At 35.9% G+C, this 20613-nt stretch overlaps 2 protein-coding genes across 2 annotated transcripts; one reads left to right on the plus strand and one right to left on the minus strand.

The window, feature by feature from the left end:
* Positions 1–14767: 14767 nt before the first annotated feature.
* Positions 14768–16165, minus strand: LOC113312271 (pentatricopeptide repeat-containing protein At5g16860-like). Its single transcript, XM_026561031.1, has one exon. It carries the CDS (start codon positions 16163–16165, stop codon positions 14768–14770), a length of 1398 nt encoding a protein of 465 aa, XP_026416816.1.
* Positions 16166–16360: 195 nt separating this feature from the next.
* On the plus strand, positions 16361–20435 carry LOC113309639 (homogentisate solanesyltransferase, chloroplastic-like). Its single transcript, XM_026558093.1, has 10 exons — positions 16361–16706; positions 16921–17045; positions 17131–17277; positions 17367–17592; positions 18143–18216; positions 18369–18461; positions 18745–18862; positions 18988–19050; positions 19993–20025; positions 20192–20435. Exons 1-10 carry the CDS (start codon positions 16467–16469, stop codon positions 20264–20266), a joined length of 1194 nt encoding a protein of 397 aa, XP_026413878.1. The 5' UTR covers positions 16361–16466; the 3' UTR covers positions 20267–20435.
* Positions 20436–20613: the final 178 nt, after the last annotated feature.

Raw genomic sequence — 20613 nt, forward strand, 5'->3', positions numbered from 1 at the left:
GGAGAACCTTGCATTTCGTTCTCAACTATTTGGTCCACATTCAACTCTTCATTGGGGTTTCTTGGAGTAGGTGTACATCCCAAGCTAACATAATCTTCCTGGATGGCTTCTCTCTGCAAAGGGAAAGCTTTCCGGTAAATATCATGCAACATGAACTCAAGCTTTGAAGCGTCAACCGGTTCGCCCTCTTGCTGCATTGTGTTGAATTCACTCCATTTGGCAGATATTGTACTCCTCAAATCATCGTATTTAATCTTCCAATCTTCTCCCCCCAATACTGAGTCCTTCTTCTTTCTCTTCTCTCTTCTTCTTTCTCTCTTTCTTCCGATTCGGAATTGTCATCTAAACAAAAAGCATCATCATTTGCTTCCTGTTGAATCCTTCTTGAAATACGATTAAGGATTTGTCTTCTTCTGTGTGATCTCGTCTTTGAAATCAACATGGAACTGGTACAAATCAAATAAATGTAAAAAAGCAACTACATATTAGATATTACCAAAAAAAAAACATGTCGTAGTTCTTTCTCTATTAGATACACAGGGAGAACTACATATTGATATGCTAATAACTACATATCAATATGTATCACCACAAATTGATATGCTAATAACTACTATTGATATGCTAATATGTAGTAGCATATTGATATGCTAATAACTACTACATATTGATATGCTAATAACTACATATCAATATGTCGAACTACATGTACTTATCAATATATATTTTTATTATGACAAAATATGTACGGCAAGTTTACCTGATACTCAGAAAGATCAATATCCTTTAGGAACTCAGCACATATCTTTGTATGATTCCACCTAGCCACTCTTGGCACATACATTCCTGCAGGTTCTGTCACTATATCCTCGGGCTCCACCAAATGGGTATGCTCCGCAAACCATGGCTGCAAAATATTGATATGCAGTATTAGATATACTATCAAAATGTAGAAAACACATAAAACAAAAACATTTTGAAGTAGAATAAACAAATAAAATAAATTCTTACCAACAAATAAATAGCACAACCATTTGTGCGTTCTACAGATTCCACGTTTTCATTCAGCTCTTTCTCTAAATGAGAATGGATGAGGTCAGGCCATAAAATATTCTTAGCCTTCTCAAGATCAAGAACGAAACCAATATATTTTTCAATCAAATCGTTTGCATCACTTGTAGCGAAAAATAATGAAGTGCACATATACAGGCAGATAAGCCTAACAAGATCTTCGGCATATTCCTCGTCTTCCTCGTCTTCTTCAGAATCTTCATTTGATTGATCAACCACGCTTTGCAGAGACTCTTCATCAGACTTCTTCTTTTTCAGATTAATTGATGTTCGTTTAAGGATTTTCAAGATTGCCTTCACAATCATTGGCCTAGTCACTTTATCACCAGCTTTCATATCAGCAGGAAAAGTCCTTTTGAAAAATTCTGTTTCACGCCATCCACTTTTTTTATTGACTTGTGTAAGCCTATAATCAAGATATTCCCTATTTGGAATTCTCGGCATCCCATAAATAAGTGCCATTTCTTCTGGTGTGGATACTAGCTCATTCGGTTGGCCATGCCTTTTAAAGACAAATCTAAGCTTGTTTGGATCTTGACCCCTAACGTAACAGCGTAACATTTTCGTCATTGCATCTTCAATCTTCAACCAATGTTCCAACTCAAATCTTATGTACCAGAACATTGGGAACAGGTTACCGAATGATGCTTCAGAAATCATCTTCAGCTGCAACTCACTCAACTCAAGGTTTTCAGTGGACTTCGCAATAGCCTTCTTAGTGGTCCTAATAGTCTTCGCAAGCCCCCACAAGCCCCTGAAACCGCCACGGTATAAACTTCGTGGTTTTCCATCTCCTTTCTTATGTTTATTAGCACCTACACAATAACAAGAACCAAAAACTATTACAGTACATATCAATATGGTATATCAAATATGTAGTTACATCATCAATATGTAGTTGTAATATCTACCAAGTCTTGAAACTACATATTATTAACAGTACATACGAGAATACAAGTATTTACCTCTACATATTGATATGTAATATGTTATGAGAGTATAAGTATTTACCTCTACATATTGATATGTAATAGTAGATACCACTACGTATTATTTTAACTACATATCGATTTGTAATAGTACGTATGGCATATGTATCTGCTTTGATACAGTAAAAATGTAAAAACACTTAATACCAAAAACAAGCACAACAATGCATCATTACATACTCATAAACATATGTTATTAAGGATACATATTATTCATACGCTTTGTTCTTATATGTAGTTGTACTACATACCTTCTACATTTGCTTTCCCCCCTTTTGCTTTTGGTGAAGGAGTAGCAGCTCTCCAGGCAAGTGCTTTCTTCCCTTTCTCTTCCCCTACACCATATCAAATATGTAGTTAATGTATCTACCATGAACATGAAACAACTACATATCAGATACACAACATACTGGTAATTTTATAACTACATACTGATAACTACATATGAACCACAATTTACGGGGGTCGAGGGGGCATCGCCCCCTCGTTATTAAGAATTAGCTTCACTTTTAACATTACAAACCTTCTTTCAGGAGCGCTTTTGCTTTCCCCCTTTTTTCTTTTCCCTTTCCTTTTGGAGAAGGAGTAGCAGCTCTCAGGACAAGTGTTTTGTTCCCCTTTGCTGGTGGTGAAGGAGTAGCAGCCTTTGTCGCTGTTTTTCCTTTTGCTTTAGTAGTTGCCGCTGCTGTTTTTCTTTTGCTTTTTGCTTCAGGAGCAGCAGCTGCTTTCCTTCCTTTGGTTTTTGCTGTTTTTGTAAACCAAAAGTTTTGTACACATTACATATTACAGGCAGATAATAATATGTAGCACACATATCAATTTGAGATGCTATCATTACATATCAATAAGTACAAATTGCAGACAACATATTGATATGTAGTACAGATATAAATTGACACGCTTTGATATGTATTAGTTAAGCAGCACTACGTTTCAAAATGTACTGCACATATCATTTTTTGAGATGATATCATTACATATTAAATAACAGCACTACATTTCAATATGTAATGTGTACTACATATAACTTGTCACTATGAAGTACAAATTGAAGACAACATATTGATATGTAATACACATATCAATTGACATACTAGATTTTAGTATGTATTAGTTAAACAACACTACATTTCAATATGTAACAGTACATATTTCAGGTTTTGGAAATATTGCATGTCAATATAAAGTACAAATTAGGCTTTTGAATTGATTTACCTTCTTTCTGAGGAACCTTAGTCATACTTATTGTTGTGGGAGATTTAGCAGGTGAGGATTCTGTTGGTGAATCATCAGAAGATTTCCTTCTTCTTTTCACTGGTGAAGGAGATTTAGCAGCAGGTGAGGATTTTGTTGGTGAATCTTCGACAGATTTCCTTCTTCTTTTCGCTGGTGAAGGAGATTTAGCAGCAGGTGAGGATTTTGTTGGTGAATCTTCGACAGTTTTCCTTCTTTTTTTCGTTGGTGAAGGAGATTTAGCAGCAGGTGAGGATTCTGTTGGTGAATCTTCGTCGGATTTCCTTCTTCTTTTCGCTGGTGTAGCTGGTGTAGGAGACACTTCAGTAATTTCTTCTGTAATCGTCCTCTTAATTTTCCTACTTGTACCCATTTCTGATTCAATTGAATTAGGTCAGGAACTGAAATAGGAGATGAAACTGATCAATTTTGATTTGAAACTGAAATAGGAGATGAAACCGAGATGTTTTGAATTAGGTCTGCTATAGATTGAAAACTGTTTTTAAAGGGTAACCTAGTAATTTGAACTTCTTTTAAACTTTTTTGGACCAGACACTAAATGATTTTTCCCAGTGGACTAGCCACTAAATCGGGTCGGGTTTAGTGGACTAAACAGGAAATTCCTCATAACCCAATACAATTCAGAAATAATAGAGCAATCTGACTCCAGATTAGAGACGACAGAAGAATCATAATTTTCAGAAAAAATGAATGGAAAGTTACTTTTGTCTAAGATGCTATCAGAAGCTATGGTTGAAGGACAAAGAAAACCATGTAAAGAGTGTGGACCCTACAAACTACACAATATATTAAGTTTTGTTTTAACCATGTAAAGATACAAAACAAAGATAATTTGAAATTTGTACTCCGGTCGAACGACTCGGACCCATGAGTAGACAGATTAATACATAGATTGGTTACTTAAAAAGTTGGTTGAGATTCAGTACGAGACTTCAGGTTTGGATATTAAAAAAATTGGTTTGTCGAGCTGTGAATCTAGCTTCACCGATTCAAGTTCTCCCGTAAAGACGGGTTTTACTGTTCTATGGTTACGTTTCGATTGTCCGGTGGAGATTCTGGTTAAAGGATTCGGGTTACAGGAGATTCTGATTATGGGATTCGGGTTACAGGTTTCGGGTTACGGGATATGGTTTGAAAGTCACTTAGTTGTAAACTTTGTTTGTTTGGGATTTTCCTTGTAATTTCAGGGACTTCCCTGCTTATTTATTAAAAAAAAAAGGTTACTTAAAAAATGTGCTCCAATAAAGGATCAACAACTTCAAATGAGTTGTTCAACAAAACAGAGAAGGTACGACGGTTTAAATGTTGATAAGAGTCAAAAAGAAACTACTCAAGATTTTTGGAAAGAGGGACATAATTTTTGGTGAGGTCTCAAAAATTGACTATGATTATTTAAATTCTTAGAATCCAGGGAATAAAAAGAGTAGAATGATTAATATTAATTTTAGAAGCAAATTCAGATTTAATGCCTATCGTATTAGATAGATGAGGGGTTATGTTGCCAGAATGCAACCTACTTGAATTAGACTAGTCTCGGATTCAGAGCCACCATGAGAAGAGAAATGGGGGATTAGTCTAATGAAGGGACATTAACGAGAATATAAGAGGAGAATACAAACTAAGAGAGGCTTGGATGTTGACTTAGCATTTAATTTTAAGTACATATATCAATTATCCTTAATAAAACTAGAAAAGAGAAATGAGAAAATTGCGGTATGGATTTTGCATATGAAGAGAAGAAGGAGGTGAAACAACAAAAATGGTCGGAAAAATGTTGCAGTAAAAGGAGTTTTATTCTCGAAGATCGTCCGAGAAAATACCTTAAATTCTATTTCATCGTATCTATAATTATGAAATGCTTTGTGAAGACTCTAGATGGTGGAGTGATGGCACACACTGAGAGTGTAACATAACTTTTTATTTTATGCAATTTGGTTTATGTTTTTAGTTTAGAGAGAAAAACTATACCGAGATTAGAGATTTATAGGATTTTTAGATGATCGTTAATGCTCGAAGATAGATTTCAGCAGGACAAAAACTAGAAGAAGGTAGAAATCAAAAGTCAAAAAGGTTAAACTAAGATAATGAGTTTTAATATCAAAAAAGAGTAGAGAAGCAAAGCAAAAGACCATAATTGTAAGGAATCCATCCTTAAGATTATGAAGGGAAATCTAAGAACGTAAGTTCTGAGATCAACTAAACGAAGCTACAAAGGAAACGTCATGCAGAATGGGGATGCAAAGAATGGAAAAAATAGTTCTCAAAGTGTCAAAGTTCTCGACAAGTCTTAATATTTTCATTAAGGTTCAGGATATTTATACAATCAAAAGCCTTGGCCACCAAGACTCAAGACTTGTACCATATGGAAAACTCTTCCTAATATAACTCTCAATAACTTAAATTACATACGACTCAAATATAGTGTATTTCCTAATACCCTCCCTCAAGATGGAGCATGGAGGTCATGAATGCCCATCTTGGACAATAAAAACTGAAACTGAGCTTTTCCTAAGGCTTTTGTGAAGATATCATCCAATTGCACTGTTGTAGGAGTGTAGGAGGGTGATATAATCTTCCTTATTATGGCATCTCTTACAAGATGACAATCTACTTCTATATGTTTTGTTCGTTCATGAAATATTGGATTTTAAGCAATGTATAGTGCTGATTGACTGTCACAAAAGAGATTCATCCCATGAGTATGATGAACTCCTAAATCACCAAGTAATTGTTTCAACCATTTCAATTCACATGTTATTGCAGCCATATACCTGTATTCTGCTTCTGCTGAGGAACGAGACACTGTATGCTGCTTCTTAGTCTTCCAAGATACATGAGAGAAACCAAGAAGAATAAACCACCATGTTAACGAACGTCTAGTCAATGGACAACTCGCCCAATCTGAATCACACCATCCTTTTAAACTAAGACCATTATCATATTGCAACAGAATTCCTTGTCTTGGATTCTTCTTCAAATATCTAACCACACGAAGTGCAGCTTCCTAATGCTCCACTCTTGGTTGCTGCATAAATTGAGATAAAATATGCACCGAGTAAGCAAGGTCTGGTATTATAACTGGCAAATAAATCAGACGGCCTACCAATCTTCTATATTTTTCCACATCACCAAGTATGTTGCCCTTTGCCAATGCCAGTTGATGATTCGTTTCCATTGGAAACTCTGCAGGTTTTTCTCCCAATAACCCTGTTTCCATGATAATATCTAGTGCATATTTCCTCTGGCATATGTAGAAACCTTTTTTACTACGAGCCACCTCTATTCCTAAGAAATATTTCAACTTCCCCAGATATTTCATCTTAAAACATTGTGCAAGTATGTTTTAAATTTATAAAGTCCAACTGCCACAATCAAAATCATCAACATAAACTAAGACATTAAGCTGCAGCTTTTCCTTCGTCATAGTAAAAAGAGAATAATCTGAATATGAATGTTTAAAGCCATAATGCTTCAAAGTTGTGGATAACTTTGCAAACCAACATCTAGGCGTCTGCTTTAGTCCATATAATGGCTTCTTCATTCTACAAACCATATTAGAATTTCCTTTGACAAATCCTTGAGGTATCTTCATATACACTTCTTCCTCTAGATCTCCATGAATAAATGCATTATGAACATCCATTTGATGCACTTCCCAATTCTGAACTGCTGCAACAACTAGAAAAGTTCGAACTATTTTCATCTTTTCTATTGGAGCAAATGTCTCATTATAATCTAATCCTTCAACTTGATGATTCCCAAATATTACCAGTCTAGCTTTTAAACAAATCAAATTTCCATTTTCATCATGCTTCTCTGTATATATCCATTTACTTTCTAATGCCTTCTTACCAGGTGGCAATTCCACCAATTCCCATATGTTCCTTGTTCCTCTAAAGCTCGTATTTCTTCATCCATGGATTTTTTCCAACCTTGATGTTTCATAGCTTCTTTGAAGCTCTTGGGCTCAGTTCCAGCCGTTATTGATGTAAGATATTTTCTACGCACTGTAGAAAAACGATCACAACTAACATAATATGTCAAAGGATAAGGTATACCTGAGGTTGATGATTATGTAGGTTGAGTGGAAGGTGGACTATTTTCTCGTACTATATGCGTCACAAAACCCTTGAGTATGCTAGAAGGAATTTTCTGACATTTACCTTTACCCATCTCACTGTTGTTATTCTCTACCACAACTTCAGTTGACGTGTCATTGCTATTAAGATTAGACGAAGCATCATTCTCCTCAGGTTGTTCTTGAACTGTTCCTTATAATACTTCTGTTTCACAGTCAATACCAGACTGTGATTCATCAGTGCTTTGTTGTTTTTGTAACTCATATCGTTGAGGTTCAATAAATTCTCTAGGCAACTGTCCTTCTTCTCTATCCTCATCATTGCTCCAACATACTTCATTAGTTGATGGAGCAATATTAGTTGATTGTCCAACAATGGTAGTCATATATGGAAACTGGTGTACATAGAAACCCACATCCCTTGACACTAAAAATTGTTTTGTGTCTAAATCATAAACTTGCCATGCCTTTTTACCAAAGGGATAACCAAGAAATACACATCTCCTTCTCGGCTTGCAAACTTATCCCCTTTACTACTTTGATTATGTACATAATACAAGCATCCAAACACTTTCAACTGATCATATGGAGACAGCTTTCCAAACATAATTTCATATGGAGTTTTGTTATTAAGTAAAGGTGTTGGTGTACGATTAATCAAGTATGCTGCATTCAATGCACACTCCCCCCAGAATTGTATTGGTAAATTATCTTGAAATCTCAAAGCTCTTGCAACATTCATTATATGCTGATGTTTTATCTGAACTATCCCATTTTGTTGGGGTGTACCAACACAAGATGTCTCAAATATACTATCCCATTAATCTTAAAATATCCACGCAAAGCATTAAACTCTATTCCATTATCACTTATAACAATTTTGATTTCTTTGTAAAACTGACATTTAACAAGAGCAATGAAATTAAGAAACACCAATTCAACTCCAGTTTTAGTTTTGATCAAATAAATCCACACACCTCTTGATAAATCAATAACTATTGTCAAAAAATAATGAGCTCCACAATAAGAAGGTGTCTTGTAAGGACCCCATATATCCAGATGAACTAACTCAAATATACAGCTAGCTTTACTCTGACTAACATGAAAACTACTTCTACGATGTTTTGATTGTGGGCAAATATCACAACCATTATTATTCTTCCTAAATAACGTACTCACAGCTGGTATCTTTTGCAATACTTTCTCCGAAGGATCTCTCATTCTTTGTTGCCACAGCTCGTACGAATTTCCACTAACTGTAAGTACTTTAACAAGAGGCACACCATAGAAAATATATAGTTCACCTTGTCTCTCACCCACTCCAATCACCTTCCTCGTCAACCGGTCATGTATAAGACGTAAACTGTTAGCACATTGCACAACACAGACTAACTCATCGATCATCTGTGTGACCGAGTTTAAGTTACATGTTATTTGAGGTACATAAAGAACATTATCAAGTTTCAAACCACCGGGAAGAATCACAGTTCCAGTTTTATCAGAGTTCACATACTTTTTGTCTGGCATACCAACTGTGTTAGAGCACTGCTCGGTCGAACTCTCAGGCGTTTCTATCTTAAGCTTGTTGTCAAGTTTAGTTGCCAAAACTATAAGTCTTGATTTCTAGTCTACTTATATCTAAGTATCAGATTAGGATATAAAGTGTAGTTGAGCATAAGACTTCACAACGTTCATCGATTGAAGACGAAGAACTACTAAGGGGAGCTTGTGAAACTTCATCAACAAAAGGTATGTGGAGACTTGAACTCATCTATCACTCAAAAGTCTATCTACTCTATCTCCTATTTGAGACAAAATTCGTATAGCTATATAGACTTCAATTATACACACTTGATATTTCGAGTTGAGTTTAACTCGCTTACATATTTCTTGAAATATGTGTTGGTAAGCTTTCGCTTTAACCAAGTTCATCTTATATTCTTGACGAAAGTCAAAAAATGATCATGTGAAAATCACCTGGTAACATTTTACATGATTTGTGTGAGACAATCATTTGATGTAGACTCGGAATGTTTCGTATTTATCATTCGATCACTTGAAAGTTGCTTTGAAGCTAATAGTTTCTGTGAGATAGCTATTGTCGTCTTCCGAGAATGTTTCAATGATTGAAATGGAGTTTAGTATACTTAACAATGATTGGATAAAGCATAATATGCGTACTTCCATAAATGTAATCCAAGTCCGCGAACCATAGTATGCATACCCGTATGCGTACTGGTTAATTTAGTGAAAGTACGAGAACCTTGTACGCATACCAGTACGTGTACTGGCGTGAGGTTCATATCCGGGAATTTCTGCTGAGTTTGGAAGGCATGTGTACCCGTTCGCATACTGGCGAACCCAAACTTAATCCGTCCACTTAAGTATGCGTACCCGTTTGCATACTTGAGTAGGTTATGTTCTAAAATCGGTTTGTTCATGAACTAATACATTTATATAATAAGGAATGAAATCTTTTGAAAACCGTGGCTACAATGTTCATGAATTGATTCATGTGAATCAAAATCAATTTTGCTTCAATTGTGTCTTGTATACTTCTATGAGAATATAAACAATTGAACAACTCTGGAACTAGTTTCATTTGAGTCATTTGAACTAGTTATGGTTAAGATGAATAAGGTTGATATGAAAGTGTTCATATGGTTAACTTCGGTTAACTATTGTTGAGCCAACAAGGTGCACACGTTTAGGTACGGTTACTCATATCTAAATAAAGTCACTTTTCATTTGTTTGTAACAAGCTAAGTTCGATCTAAAATCTGAAAGATATTAGCTTGAGTCTAATCAGGTTTTCATCTAACGGTGAATATTGAATGCTTTGTTACCAAGGTAGCATTGATTGCAAACCCTGATTTTAAGACTATATAAAGGAGAACTCTAGCAACTGAGAAACCTTATCCCCACACCTCCTATTGATACTAGTCGCGACTTGAGTCGATTCTACTTTAACCTTAGGTTTTTCACGAAACCCTGTAGGTTAACGACTTGAAGACTTCATTGGGATTGTGAAGCCAGACCCAACTATTTTCTCTGTAGTTGCTTGTTCTGATCTTGCTTTTCTGCCATGATTGAGTACTATCTTCTCTAAGATTTACTCGAGATTTAATCTCTGATAGGCAAGATAAAAAATAGTCACAAACATCTTCGTCTCATCATTTGTGGTTCCATAATATCTTGTTTAGCTACCACACGATTAAGATTATTGTGAGGTGATTGATATTTTAGGATGTTCTTCGGGAATATAAGTCCGGTATATCAATTAGTTCATGTTAACCTTGATTTATCGAAATAAGAAACAAAACTCATAGGTTTATCTGTGGGAGACAGACAATAGACTTTTCTGTGTGAGACAGATTGGTTTATCAAGTCTTCGGCTTTGGGTAGTAGTAACTCTTAGTTGTGGGGTGAGATCATCTAAGAAAATCAAGCGCGTAGAGTCCTGTTGGGATTCAGATACGTAAGGAGCGCAACTGTACCTTGATAAGTGTGACATTGGTTAGGGCTCAACTACATTCCAGTCCGAAGTTATCTTGGAGTAGGCTAGTGCCTGTAGCGGCTTAATACAGTGTGGTGTTCAAATCTGGACTAGGTCCCGGGGTTTTTCTGCATTTGCGGTTTCCTCGTTAACAAAACTTCTGGCATCTGTGTTATTTCTTTTCCACATTATATTTGTTTATATAATTGAAATATCACTGTTTGTGCATAAGTTCAATCAATCGTGAATCCAACCTTTGGTTGTTGATTAAATTGATTGACACTTGGATATTGGTTTTTGATACCGTCCAAGTTATTTCTTATATTCAATCGGGCTCACAAATTCCTATTTGTTTGATTGCAGATTGAATTGAGAAATTGCGATATGAATCTTTGATATACTTTTTTTAAGATTGAGTTTGACTGTCTAGTTGATTCTCTTGAAAGTATATCGGAGTTGGTCCATACAGATTGCTAAGCGAAATATTGGATGTGGTTGTTAGACCCCCGATTTTTCAAACTGAACATGCCTTAATTTCTTTTACTTATATCATGTCATCTAAATTACTCATGGCATGATTCGTATCCCCTGTATCCACAATCCAGGAAACATGATTCTGTTTACCTTGTAGTTGAAATTTTGATTTGTTTGAATTCAAAAACTCAGGCACTTGTTGAAGTTGTGTTGTTGTCACTCCAACCAAACCAGTTTCATCTGCAGATGTCATACCACCTGACTGCTGAGCTGCTGGTACGTTCAAGTTATGTGTCCTAACATGATTGTTTCTTCCATGTCCTCTGCCACCTCTGCTAGATGCAGAGCCACCTCGACCCTACCACCATCTCTGCCTCCTCTGCCATATCCTCTACCACCACGAGGTCTGTCTCCCCACCAATCAGGATAGCCAATTAGTTGATAACAACCATCATCTGAATGTCCTTCCCGATTACAATGTTTGCAAAACTTTGCAGCATCGTAAGTATCTGAACCTTAAAATCCATAACATTGTCTTGCACTTCTTTAGATAAAATAACATCTCCCATTCTCAGACGTTCAGAATTAACTATAGTCTGGTATGCAGTATCAATCGATGGTAAAGGATCTCTTTCCAATAATTGTTCACCCAGTGAGCTATACATACTATCAAGACCAATCAAAAAATAATGAAGATAATCTCCTTCTCTAATTAGTCACCAGAGTCGCAATATTACAGGTGCAATGACCACACTTGCATTGTGGTATTTTCATATATGTCACCAGCTCATCCCATATCTCGTTTAATCTACCATAATATACATCTACACTCTCAGATTTCCCTTGTTTACACTCCCTCAAAGAAGATTTCAGTTGACAGATTTTTGTTCCACTGACAACACAAAATCTCTTCTTTAAGTGTGTCTATAGAAGACTCGCATCATCATAATCTCCCAGCATTGATCTGATTGAAGAATCCAGTGTGTTGTTAATCCAAGAAACCACCATTGAATGAACATCAATCCATTCCTCCAACTGGTCAGGATCTTCAGGTTCTTTAATGGTATCATCAACAAAACCAAACTTTCTCTTAGCTATCAAAGAACTTCTAATGGCTCTAGCCCATTCATCATAATTGGTTCCTTTTAAAACAATCGTGGTAGTAATAATACCAGGACCATCACTTGATCCTAGATGGTACACCGGATTCTTCTTCTGCAAATCATATGATATATCTTTTCCCTTCTTTCCCTTTGATGTCTCTGTTGCATCTTCTCCCATCGCTTGAAGAAAACTTGAAAAATTTAGGGTTAGGGTTTGAACCAGGCTCTTGAGACCATGTCAAGTTCTCGACAAGTCTTAATATTCTCATTAAAGTTCAAGATATTTATACAATCAGATGCCTTGGCCACCAAGACTCAAGACTTGTACCATACGGAAGACTCTTCCTAATATCACTTTCAATAACTTAAATTACATATGACTCAAATAGAGTCTATTTCCTAATACAAAGCGATAACAAGGAAAGAAAGGGAAAGGAAGAAAAATTAGCCCCTATCGATTGATCGAAACCTGTGAACCTGTTAAAACTGAAAGAACCCTTACCGGCTTATCCTCCTCCTCCATATCTTCCACCCGGCTTGGATTAGACACAAGTACCAGTGATTACTCAGCCATTTGAGAAAGTTTCATGAAAAAAATTTGAGAGAAAAAATTTAGGAGAGAGAGAAAGCCGTTAGAGAAATTTTTCAATGATATTGTTTTAAGTCAATTCATCATGTCTATAACTTCAAAATAAATCCTAAACCAACAGTAGATTTAGTTATTCACGGGTTTACCAAAACCATGGAAAATACACAAAGAAAGAACAAAAAAAAAGTGTTGTTGTTTCTCCTCAGAGGGATGAAACTGTAGTCTGCTTGTTCCTAGATTTTTGTTGTTGAGTATAGTCTCTCACAAGCATATGTATTGAGACCATGTTTCACCAATTTATGAGCCAAAATCATGCAAAAATTCCTTCTAGAATTAGCTAAGTCGCAGCTCAAAAATCTGAGCTCCTATTATAGATTTTCAAATATGTCTTCAAAAGCTTGTCAGAGTCGGCCGAGTCTCGGGAAAAAAATATAACTGATTATGGGGTTGAGAGAATCAACAACATGCATCTGAACTTAGTCAAAATTCAAAGTATGACTGTAAAGGTAACCAAAAAGTTGGAAAATACTCAGAATACTATCAATTTGATGCATGTCAGCCTTCGCAAAAATGAGGATGTCACCTTGAAACAGAAAATGGGTAATAGGAGGAGTTCTTCTTGCAACTTTAACACCCACGATAATCTTATTAGTCTCGGCATTCATTAAGCTTCTAGATAAAAAAATCCATAGTCAAAATAAATAGATAAAGCGATAATGGATCACCTTGTCTAATGCCTCTAAAAGGCATATACTCCTGACAAGGTGATCCAGTAAGAAGAACACCAATGCTAAGTTACATACAACCTCATTGAAACCAAAATGAGACAGAACTTTCAGAAGAAAAGTCCACTCAAGTTTGTCAAAAACCTTAGAATTAGAAAGATCCAGTTTGAGAACCATAGTTCTTCAAAATATTCTTTTTGTTTCATGGTATGAGTAAGTTCATGAGTAACTATACTATTATCATGGATAGTTCTAGCAGGCACAAAAACAGCTTCATAGGAAGAGATGAGATTCTTAAGAAAATACCTAATCCTATTGGCTAGGATTTTGGATACTATCTTATAAGAAACATCGCATAGACCAATAGGTCTAAAAATCAACTGTTTTATTTTTTTTTTGTTTTTTTCACCTTTGGGAGAAGACAAATGTACGTCATGTTCAAACATCTATGCATGAAACCAGATTCAAAAGATTTTTGGACAACATCAATAACAGATTTACCCACAATTGCCACTGAGACTAATAAAAATCATTTTGGAAACCATCTGGATCAATCAGCTGAACTCCAAGCTGGCATGGATCGAATAACTTAAAAAATTCATCTGCAGTTGGGATTGCAAGTAAACCAACATTATCAACATCAATAATAACAGAGGGAATAATATTGAAATCATCAGCAGGCAAAACAGGATTTCTGGTACAATCAATAGAACTAAAGTGATCAGTAAGGAGGTTACCAGTATCAACTATTTTGAGTTTAGGCTCTTAAATTTCAATATACATGTTACATTATATTGACAAGATTCACAAGTAGAAAGGCCTTGCAATGCTATATCACCCAACCATTCAGTAGGGTTGAAACTGAAGATACAAGTACCCTGATTTAGGTTACTGCCCACTGACATCAAATTTCTCATTTTCTCTCACTATAATACCCACATGAAAACTTCAAGATTATTATCAGATGAAATACCTCTTTTTGAATGCATCATGGATATACTTGCTCCCTATGGCATCTAACAACCTTTTGCACATCCTCAAGCAGCTCAAACTCACTGTAAAACTTCACAAGGCTAACTACAATAACATCTTCTGATAACCTACAACCAGATTTAATTGCTCGACCATGTATTTCCTTCCCATCTTTCAGACCTGATGTAGCAATACAAGCACTAATAGCAGAAGAAAGTGCAAAAGGATTTGGTTCAACATCTTCACAAATCATTTCAAAATATAACTCCATAGCTTCATGGTTCAATCCATTTCTTACATGCCCAGCTATCATTCTTGCCCATAACCCTACATGCTTCTCAATCAACTCATCAAATAAACGACGAGCAGTTACCATTTTGTCACATTTCTCGTATAGGTTAACTAGAGAAATGATTGTCTGCGCTCCGGGTTTATACCCAAATTTAATCATGTTTACATGAATTTCTTGACCTTGTTTAAGCAGTTTTTCGTTAGTACAAGGTCTAAGCAAACAAGTAAAGCCCAAATCTTTAACCATCTTCAAATCAAACCCAGACCTCAAGATCCTTCTAATTAAGTTGATCGCGTCCTTACTTCGGTTATTCACCGTATAACCATCAATCATTCCTGTACAATTAGGAATTGTTGGTACTTGAATCCTATCAAATACCCGACGTGCATTATCGGTCTTCCCACATTTAGAATAAAAATCAATCAATGTCGTGACAATAAAATCATCATTTTCACACCCATCTTTAACCAAATCTTCATGAATTTGAATACCCATTTTCAAATTCTGAATCTTAGCACAAGAACTCAATGCTATTGTATACGTAAAAAGATTAGGTCTAATTCTTGGATCAAATTTCATGGAATTGTAAAGGCGCAGAGCTTCTTCATGGAAACCATACTGACTATACATAGAAATAATACTAGTCCAAGACACAGTATTCCTAGCAGACATATTATCAAACAGTTCACGAGCAGTTTCTAAACATCCACATTTTGAATATAAATTAATGAGATTATTCACAACATAAGCATTGTTTTCTAATTGTGTTCCAACTATCTTAGAGTGAATCGTTTTACCTAATTCAATATTCTCCGCCTCAGCACAGCTCTTCAGGAGAGTACAGAACAAATTAGGTTCAGGTTCAATTCCTTGTGATTCCATTAAATCCAATATACCAAGAGCTTCTTCAATTCTTTCTTCAAACGACCAGTCATTGCTTGATGATGAAAAACGCTGAGAATCTCGATATTGATTGTTATTCCGATGAATTGGGACCATCGATGATCGAGGTAGTTGCAGAAGTAAACGGTATCTGCGTTGAGAGGGTGCCGGAATTAGGGTTTTTAATGTTTGTTGTTTCTGTAGGATTTGAAGGGTTGGAGACAGAAATGAGGTCGCCATTGTAACACAGACTAACTGGTAGCTGCGACGACCGTTAAAAGATCAAGGAATTTGGGATATCTAGAGAGATAAAAAATGAACGGTTCCGATGAGGTGAGTAATACGGAGTAGGTAGGATCCAGTATGTAAGTTAAAGAAAAAGAAGTTGTTGTAGCAGATCACTATTATAGTGTGCTTCTCTTTGGGGATTTGAGGCCAATTTCTCATCATTCATCATCCACTGAACCCAAATGGAGAGTAAGGAGGAATACTGAAAATACACCATTTCTTGATTGTGTCTGTGACTTGAACCCCTCTTTCGATGGATATATGTTTGAGTTCTCCGTCTTCTTGTTCTTTTCGAAATTCATCTGTGAATCTTCCTGGTCCTAGAACTAAATCTTATTATCATACGAAACTTCCTTCTAAACCCATTGAAAATCATAATCAGTCTTTGTTAAATAGCTCCAAGAATTATTCGTCAACCTTTGGATTATCTGAGTGTAGAAGCTGCAGCAGCTGGGGTGTTTCGCATAGACATTCAAGGCGTTTTTCAATCTGGGTATGTTTGTTATCTTCCAAATTTTCTGTTGGTTTTGCTTTCTTTGCACTGTGTTTCATTTTACATAACCGTTAAGTATGAATTGGCATATGAATTTGGTGTTGACAAATAAGTTTAAGTTTTGAGGTGGATGTATCCGAGTTGCCTCCTAATTAGCTAATATACGGATTATTAAGAGTTGATTTGGGTTCATCTGGAACTCGATGCTGGGCAGGGCTGCAGTGGAGTTGAAGCTTCTGGATCCGATCCTGGTGCATTGCATAAGGTTTCAGAGTTTAAGGATGCAATCTGGAGATTTTTGAGGCCTCATACGATTCGTGGGACTGCGCTAGGGTCTTTGTAAGTAATTACCTTTGGCAATTTATTGATCTATTTAGCCTTTTCTTTAAATGCTGACCAAGTTTATGTTTTGTTTTGCTTACAGTGCATTGGTATCAAAAGCCCTGATTGAAAATCCAAATCTAATAAAGTGGTCGTTGGTGACGAAAGCACTATGTGGTCTTTTTGCTCTTATATGTGGGAACGGTTATATAGTGGGCATTAACCAAATTTATGATATTGGAATTGATAAGTAAGTCCAAATACTGAATCATGCGCGTTGCGTTTTGTTGTTGTGATGGTTTATACTTCTTAGTTTTGCCATTTGTATCTTGTTCACAGGGTAAACAAGCCTTATTTACCAATAGCTGCAGGGGACCTATCAGTTCAATCCGCATGGTTTTTGGTGCTATTTTTTGCAGTTGCTGGCCTTTCAATTGTTCTGTTAAATTTTGGTCCATTTATCAGTTCTCTTTACGCTCTCGGTCTTTTTCTTGGCACCATATATTCCGTTCCTCCATTGAGGTTGAAGAGATTTCCTGTTGCAGCATTTCTCATCATTGCTACAGTAAGTTCATTTTTGTCAAAACCTTGTACGATTTTCTTTTCTCTTACTAGAAAACAAAAAAATAACTATTTCTTAATCTTGTCTACAGGGACACTTCTCATTGATAACTTAAATGCCTCAAATGTTGTAGTTATCACAAAAGTGTGGTTTTTGTTTTGCTATTATTGTTTTCATTTGTTTCAGGCTTCAGCTCATATTTTTTATGGTTTTAACTGCTTCAAAAATCATTTTCTATTTCGTGCAAATAAAACACAGAAGAGGAAAGTTCTCATTGTGCATAGACTCTACATGCTACTGAGGGTATTTAGGGAGAGCAATTTCTGTATGCTGGTTTACATAGTCCAAACAAAATATTTTCATTATATACTTTTTTGCCTTTGCATAAACTTTATTGGCTGTGCCATTTCCTTAGCAAACTTGCTCTAATGGTCTTAGTTGTCGTTAGATGTAAGCTTGTCAACTGGCAAAGGCAATAAGCACATTGGACCTTGCTTGTATAATATTGCCCAAATTTTAGCTTCAAACTGAGTAGAAAGGGTTGATTTGGCAGGTACGTGGTTTTCTTCTGAATTTTGGTGTTTATTATGCCACGAGAGCTGCATTGGGGCTTGCATTTGAGTGGAGGTGATAAATGATTTCCATCGATTATCTTAGTATTTTATATTCTGATTCAGTTAAATGACTGTCAGGAAAAAAGTATATTCAAGCATGTTCGTTCAAGTCATTGTTAATAATACCTTCCTTTTGATAGCAAATATCTCTATTTCTACTTGCAGTTCACCTGTTGCTTTCATCACGACTTTCGTGACGGTTTTTGCCCTGGTTATTGCCATAACAAAGGATCTGCCAGATGTAGAGGGAGACCGCAAGTAAGTTGTTTGACCAACTCAAATCGAGATACACTGGATATTTTCTCTTTCTGCTACTGTATTCTGTCACTCATTTTATAAATAATACCTTATCTGGTACAATGTTTAAAAGTATCATGTAAGCACGTTCATGAAGCTCAATTTAGAGTTGTGCCTTACTTGTACAGTAAGACAGTTCTTAAGTTGATGTAGGCCTTATTCAGATTGCGATGAATAGGAAAAGCAGGTTAATGATCACTTTCTAATAATTATTGTTTGGTAAATTTCTGAATTGATTTTGTAGGTTTCAGATATCAACTTTCGCAACAAAGCTTGGTGTTAGAAATATTGCACTACTTGGGTCCGGCCTTTTGCTTGTAAATTATATTGGTGCTATATTTGCTGCAATTTACTTTCCTCAGGTAAAGGCATCTTGCGTGGTGTTTTGATTGTTCGATTAATATTATTCAGCTGACACATTGACGAAGGTCCACAACATTTACTCCAAAAAAGAGCTAAACATTATTTTGACGTTTGTGTATTGCAGGCTTTCAGGAGTCGCTTGATGATCCCTTTGCATGCAGTTTTAGCCATGGGTTTGATTTTCCAGGTATGTAGTTGGTATTACACTTCTCTCCTTCCGTGCATATTTTACTTTTGTTCTTTTAGTTAACATCTGAAATCAATTGATGCTGGTGGGTGTAATAAACCGTTTACCTCAATCTAGACATTTTAACACGAGGTGTATTGAGAGGCATCTGAGTTGAATGACTGCATAGGTAATTCCAATGGCTGAATGTTTAGACATGAGAAACTTCTATCAGCTGCCCGAAACTTTGTTCAAATGAACTCAAACCGCCAAAATTATAACAATGAGAGATTTTTTTTTTCTCCACCTAAGGTTAAGCTAAGTGCCTTCGTTTCCCAGCCTTCCCTACGAATCCATGAAATATATTCAGGTAGTCATCTTAAAACTTAATCTAACCTTCAGCATGGAACATTAGTCATAGATACAAGAAAAAGCAAAAGGTTACCTCACGCTGCCATTTGTCAGAGCACTGCCGCAAACCCTCTTAAGGTTCAATCTCTTCTCATCTCATGTTTTGAGGCAAGAAGTCCAGCTAACAGGTCTCCTGACAGTATCATGAGGGCAAGCTGCTACTTATTGTGGGATGGCCTAGACTATATTATACACTGGAAAAGTTCTATTGTCATTGGTATTTGTCAATTCCAGTTCGAGTAGCATGCTGTCTTTTATGAGCCTTTGCATTTGGAAATATTTTCGGCAAAATGCATTTGGTTGCTGAGCCGCTGAAAGGGCTTCCGTGTTTATTCTTCAAGTATATCATTTCAGAGTAATTTCTTCTGATATTACAATGGAAACAGCTGAAAACATTTGCAGGTCTACTGTCTTTGTTTTTGATTCTTTCCCAAGTATGTTCTTTAGATGAAAAAAAGAGTTATTTTCTGAAGTTTGAACATTATTATTATGCAATTTCCTTTCCTCGTATCAGTTATAATCTAATATAAGATCAATTTTTTTTTTTGACAGACATGGATGTTAGAGCAAGCAAACTACACCAAGGTAATTACAATCTTCATCTGGCTAGAAATTTTATCAGTAGCATTGTGTAAAACCAAGCCAATTATACCATTTCTCGAGAACATCATTTCATACAATATACAGAACTTTTTTTTGTCAAACAGAATAAAGATCATCTCTAATACTCCATACACAAACTTTTTTACAGGATGCTATATCGGGGTACTATCGGTTTGTTTGGAATCTCTTCTATTCTGAATACATCATATTTCCTTTTATCTAATAGAAGTCTGTCTTTCATTTTATCAATTTTCAATCAGAGAAAGAAATTGTAAATTACCAGGCATTTTGTGTACATATGCATGTGCAAATGGACATGTCCCTTTGTCTATGTAATAAAATGTATCAGTAGTTTGGTGGGTAAATATAACTGGGTTTTGTCGAACTCTCAATCTATTGGTCATACTAAGCTATCTCAGATGATTTAGGCTAGGGACCATATCTCAGTTCATGAACTCCATGCGAGTGAAATCCAAATCAAACAGTAGCTGTAGTAACTGAGATTGTGGATTAGCTAATTTTGTGAATGCTTCTGCAGTCTTGTTACCTGATCTCCTCCAGTCAAAAGGA

The sequence above is a fragment of the Papaver somniferum genome, chromosome 9 (assembly GCF_003573695.1).
Source record: "Papaver somniferum cultivar HN1 chromosome 9, ASM357369v1, whole genome shotgun sequence".
NCBI lineage: Eukaryota > Viridiplantae > Streptophyta > Magnoliopsida > Ranunculales > Papaveraceae > Papaver > Papaver somniferum.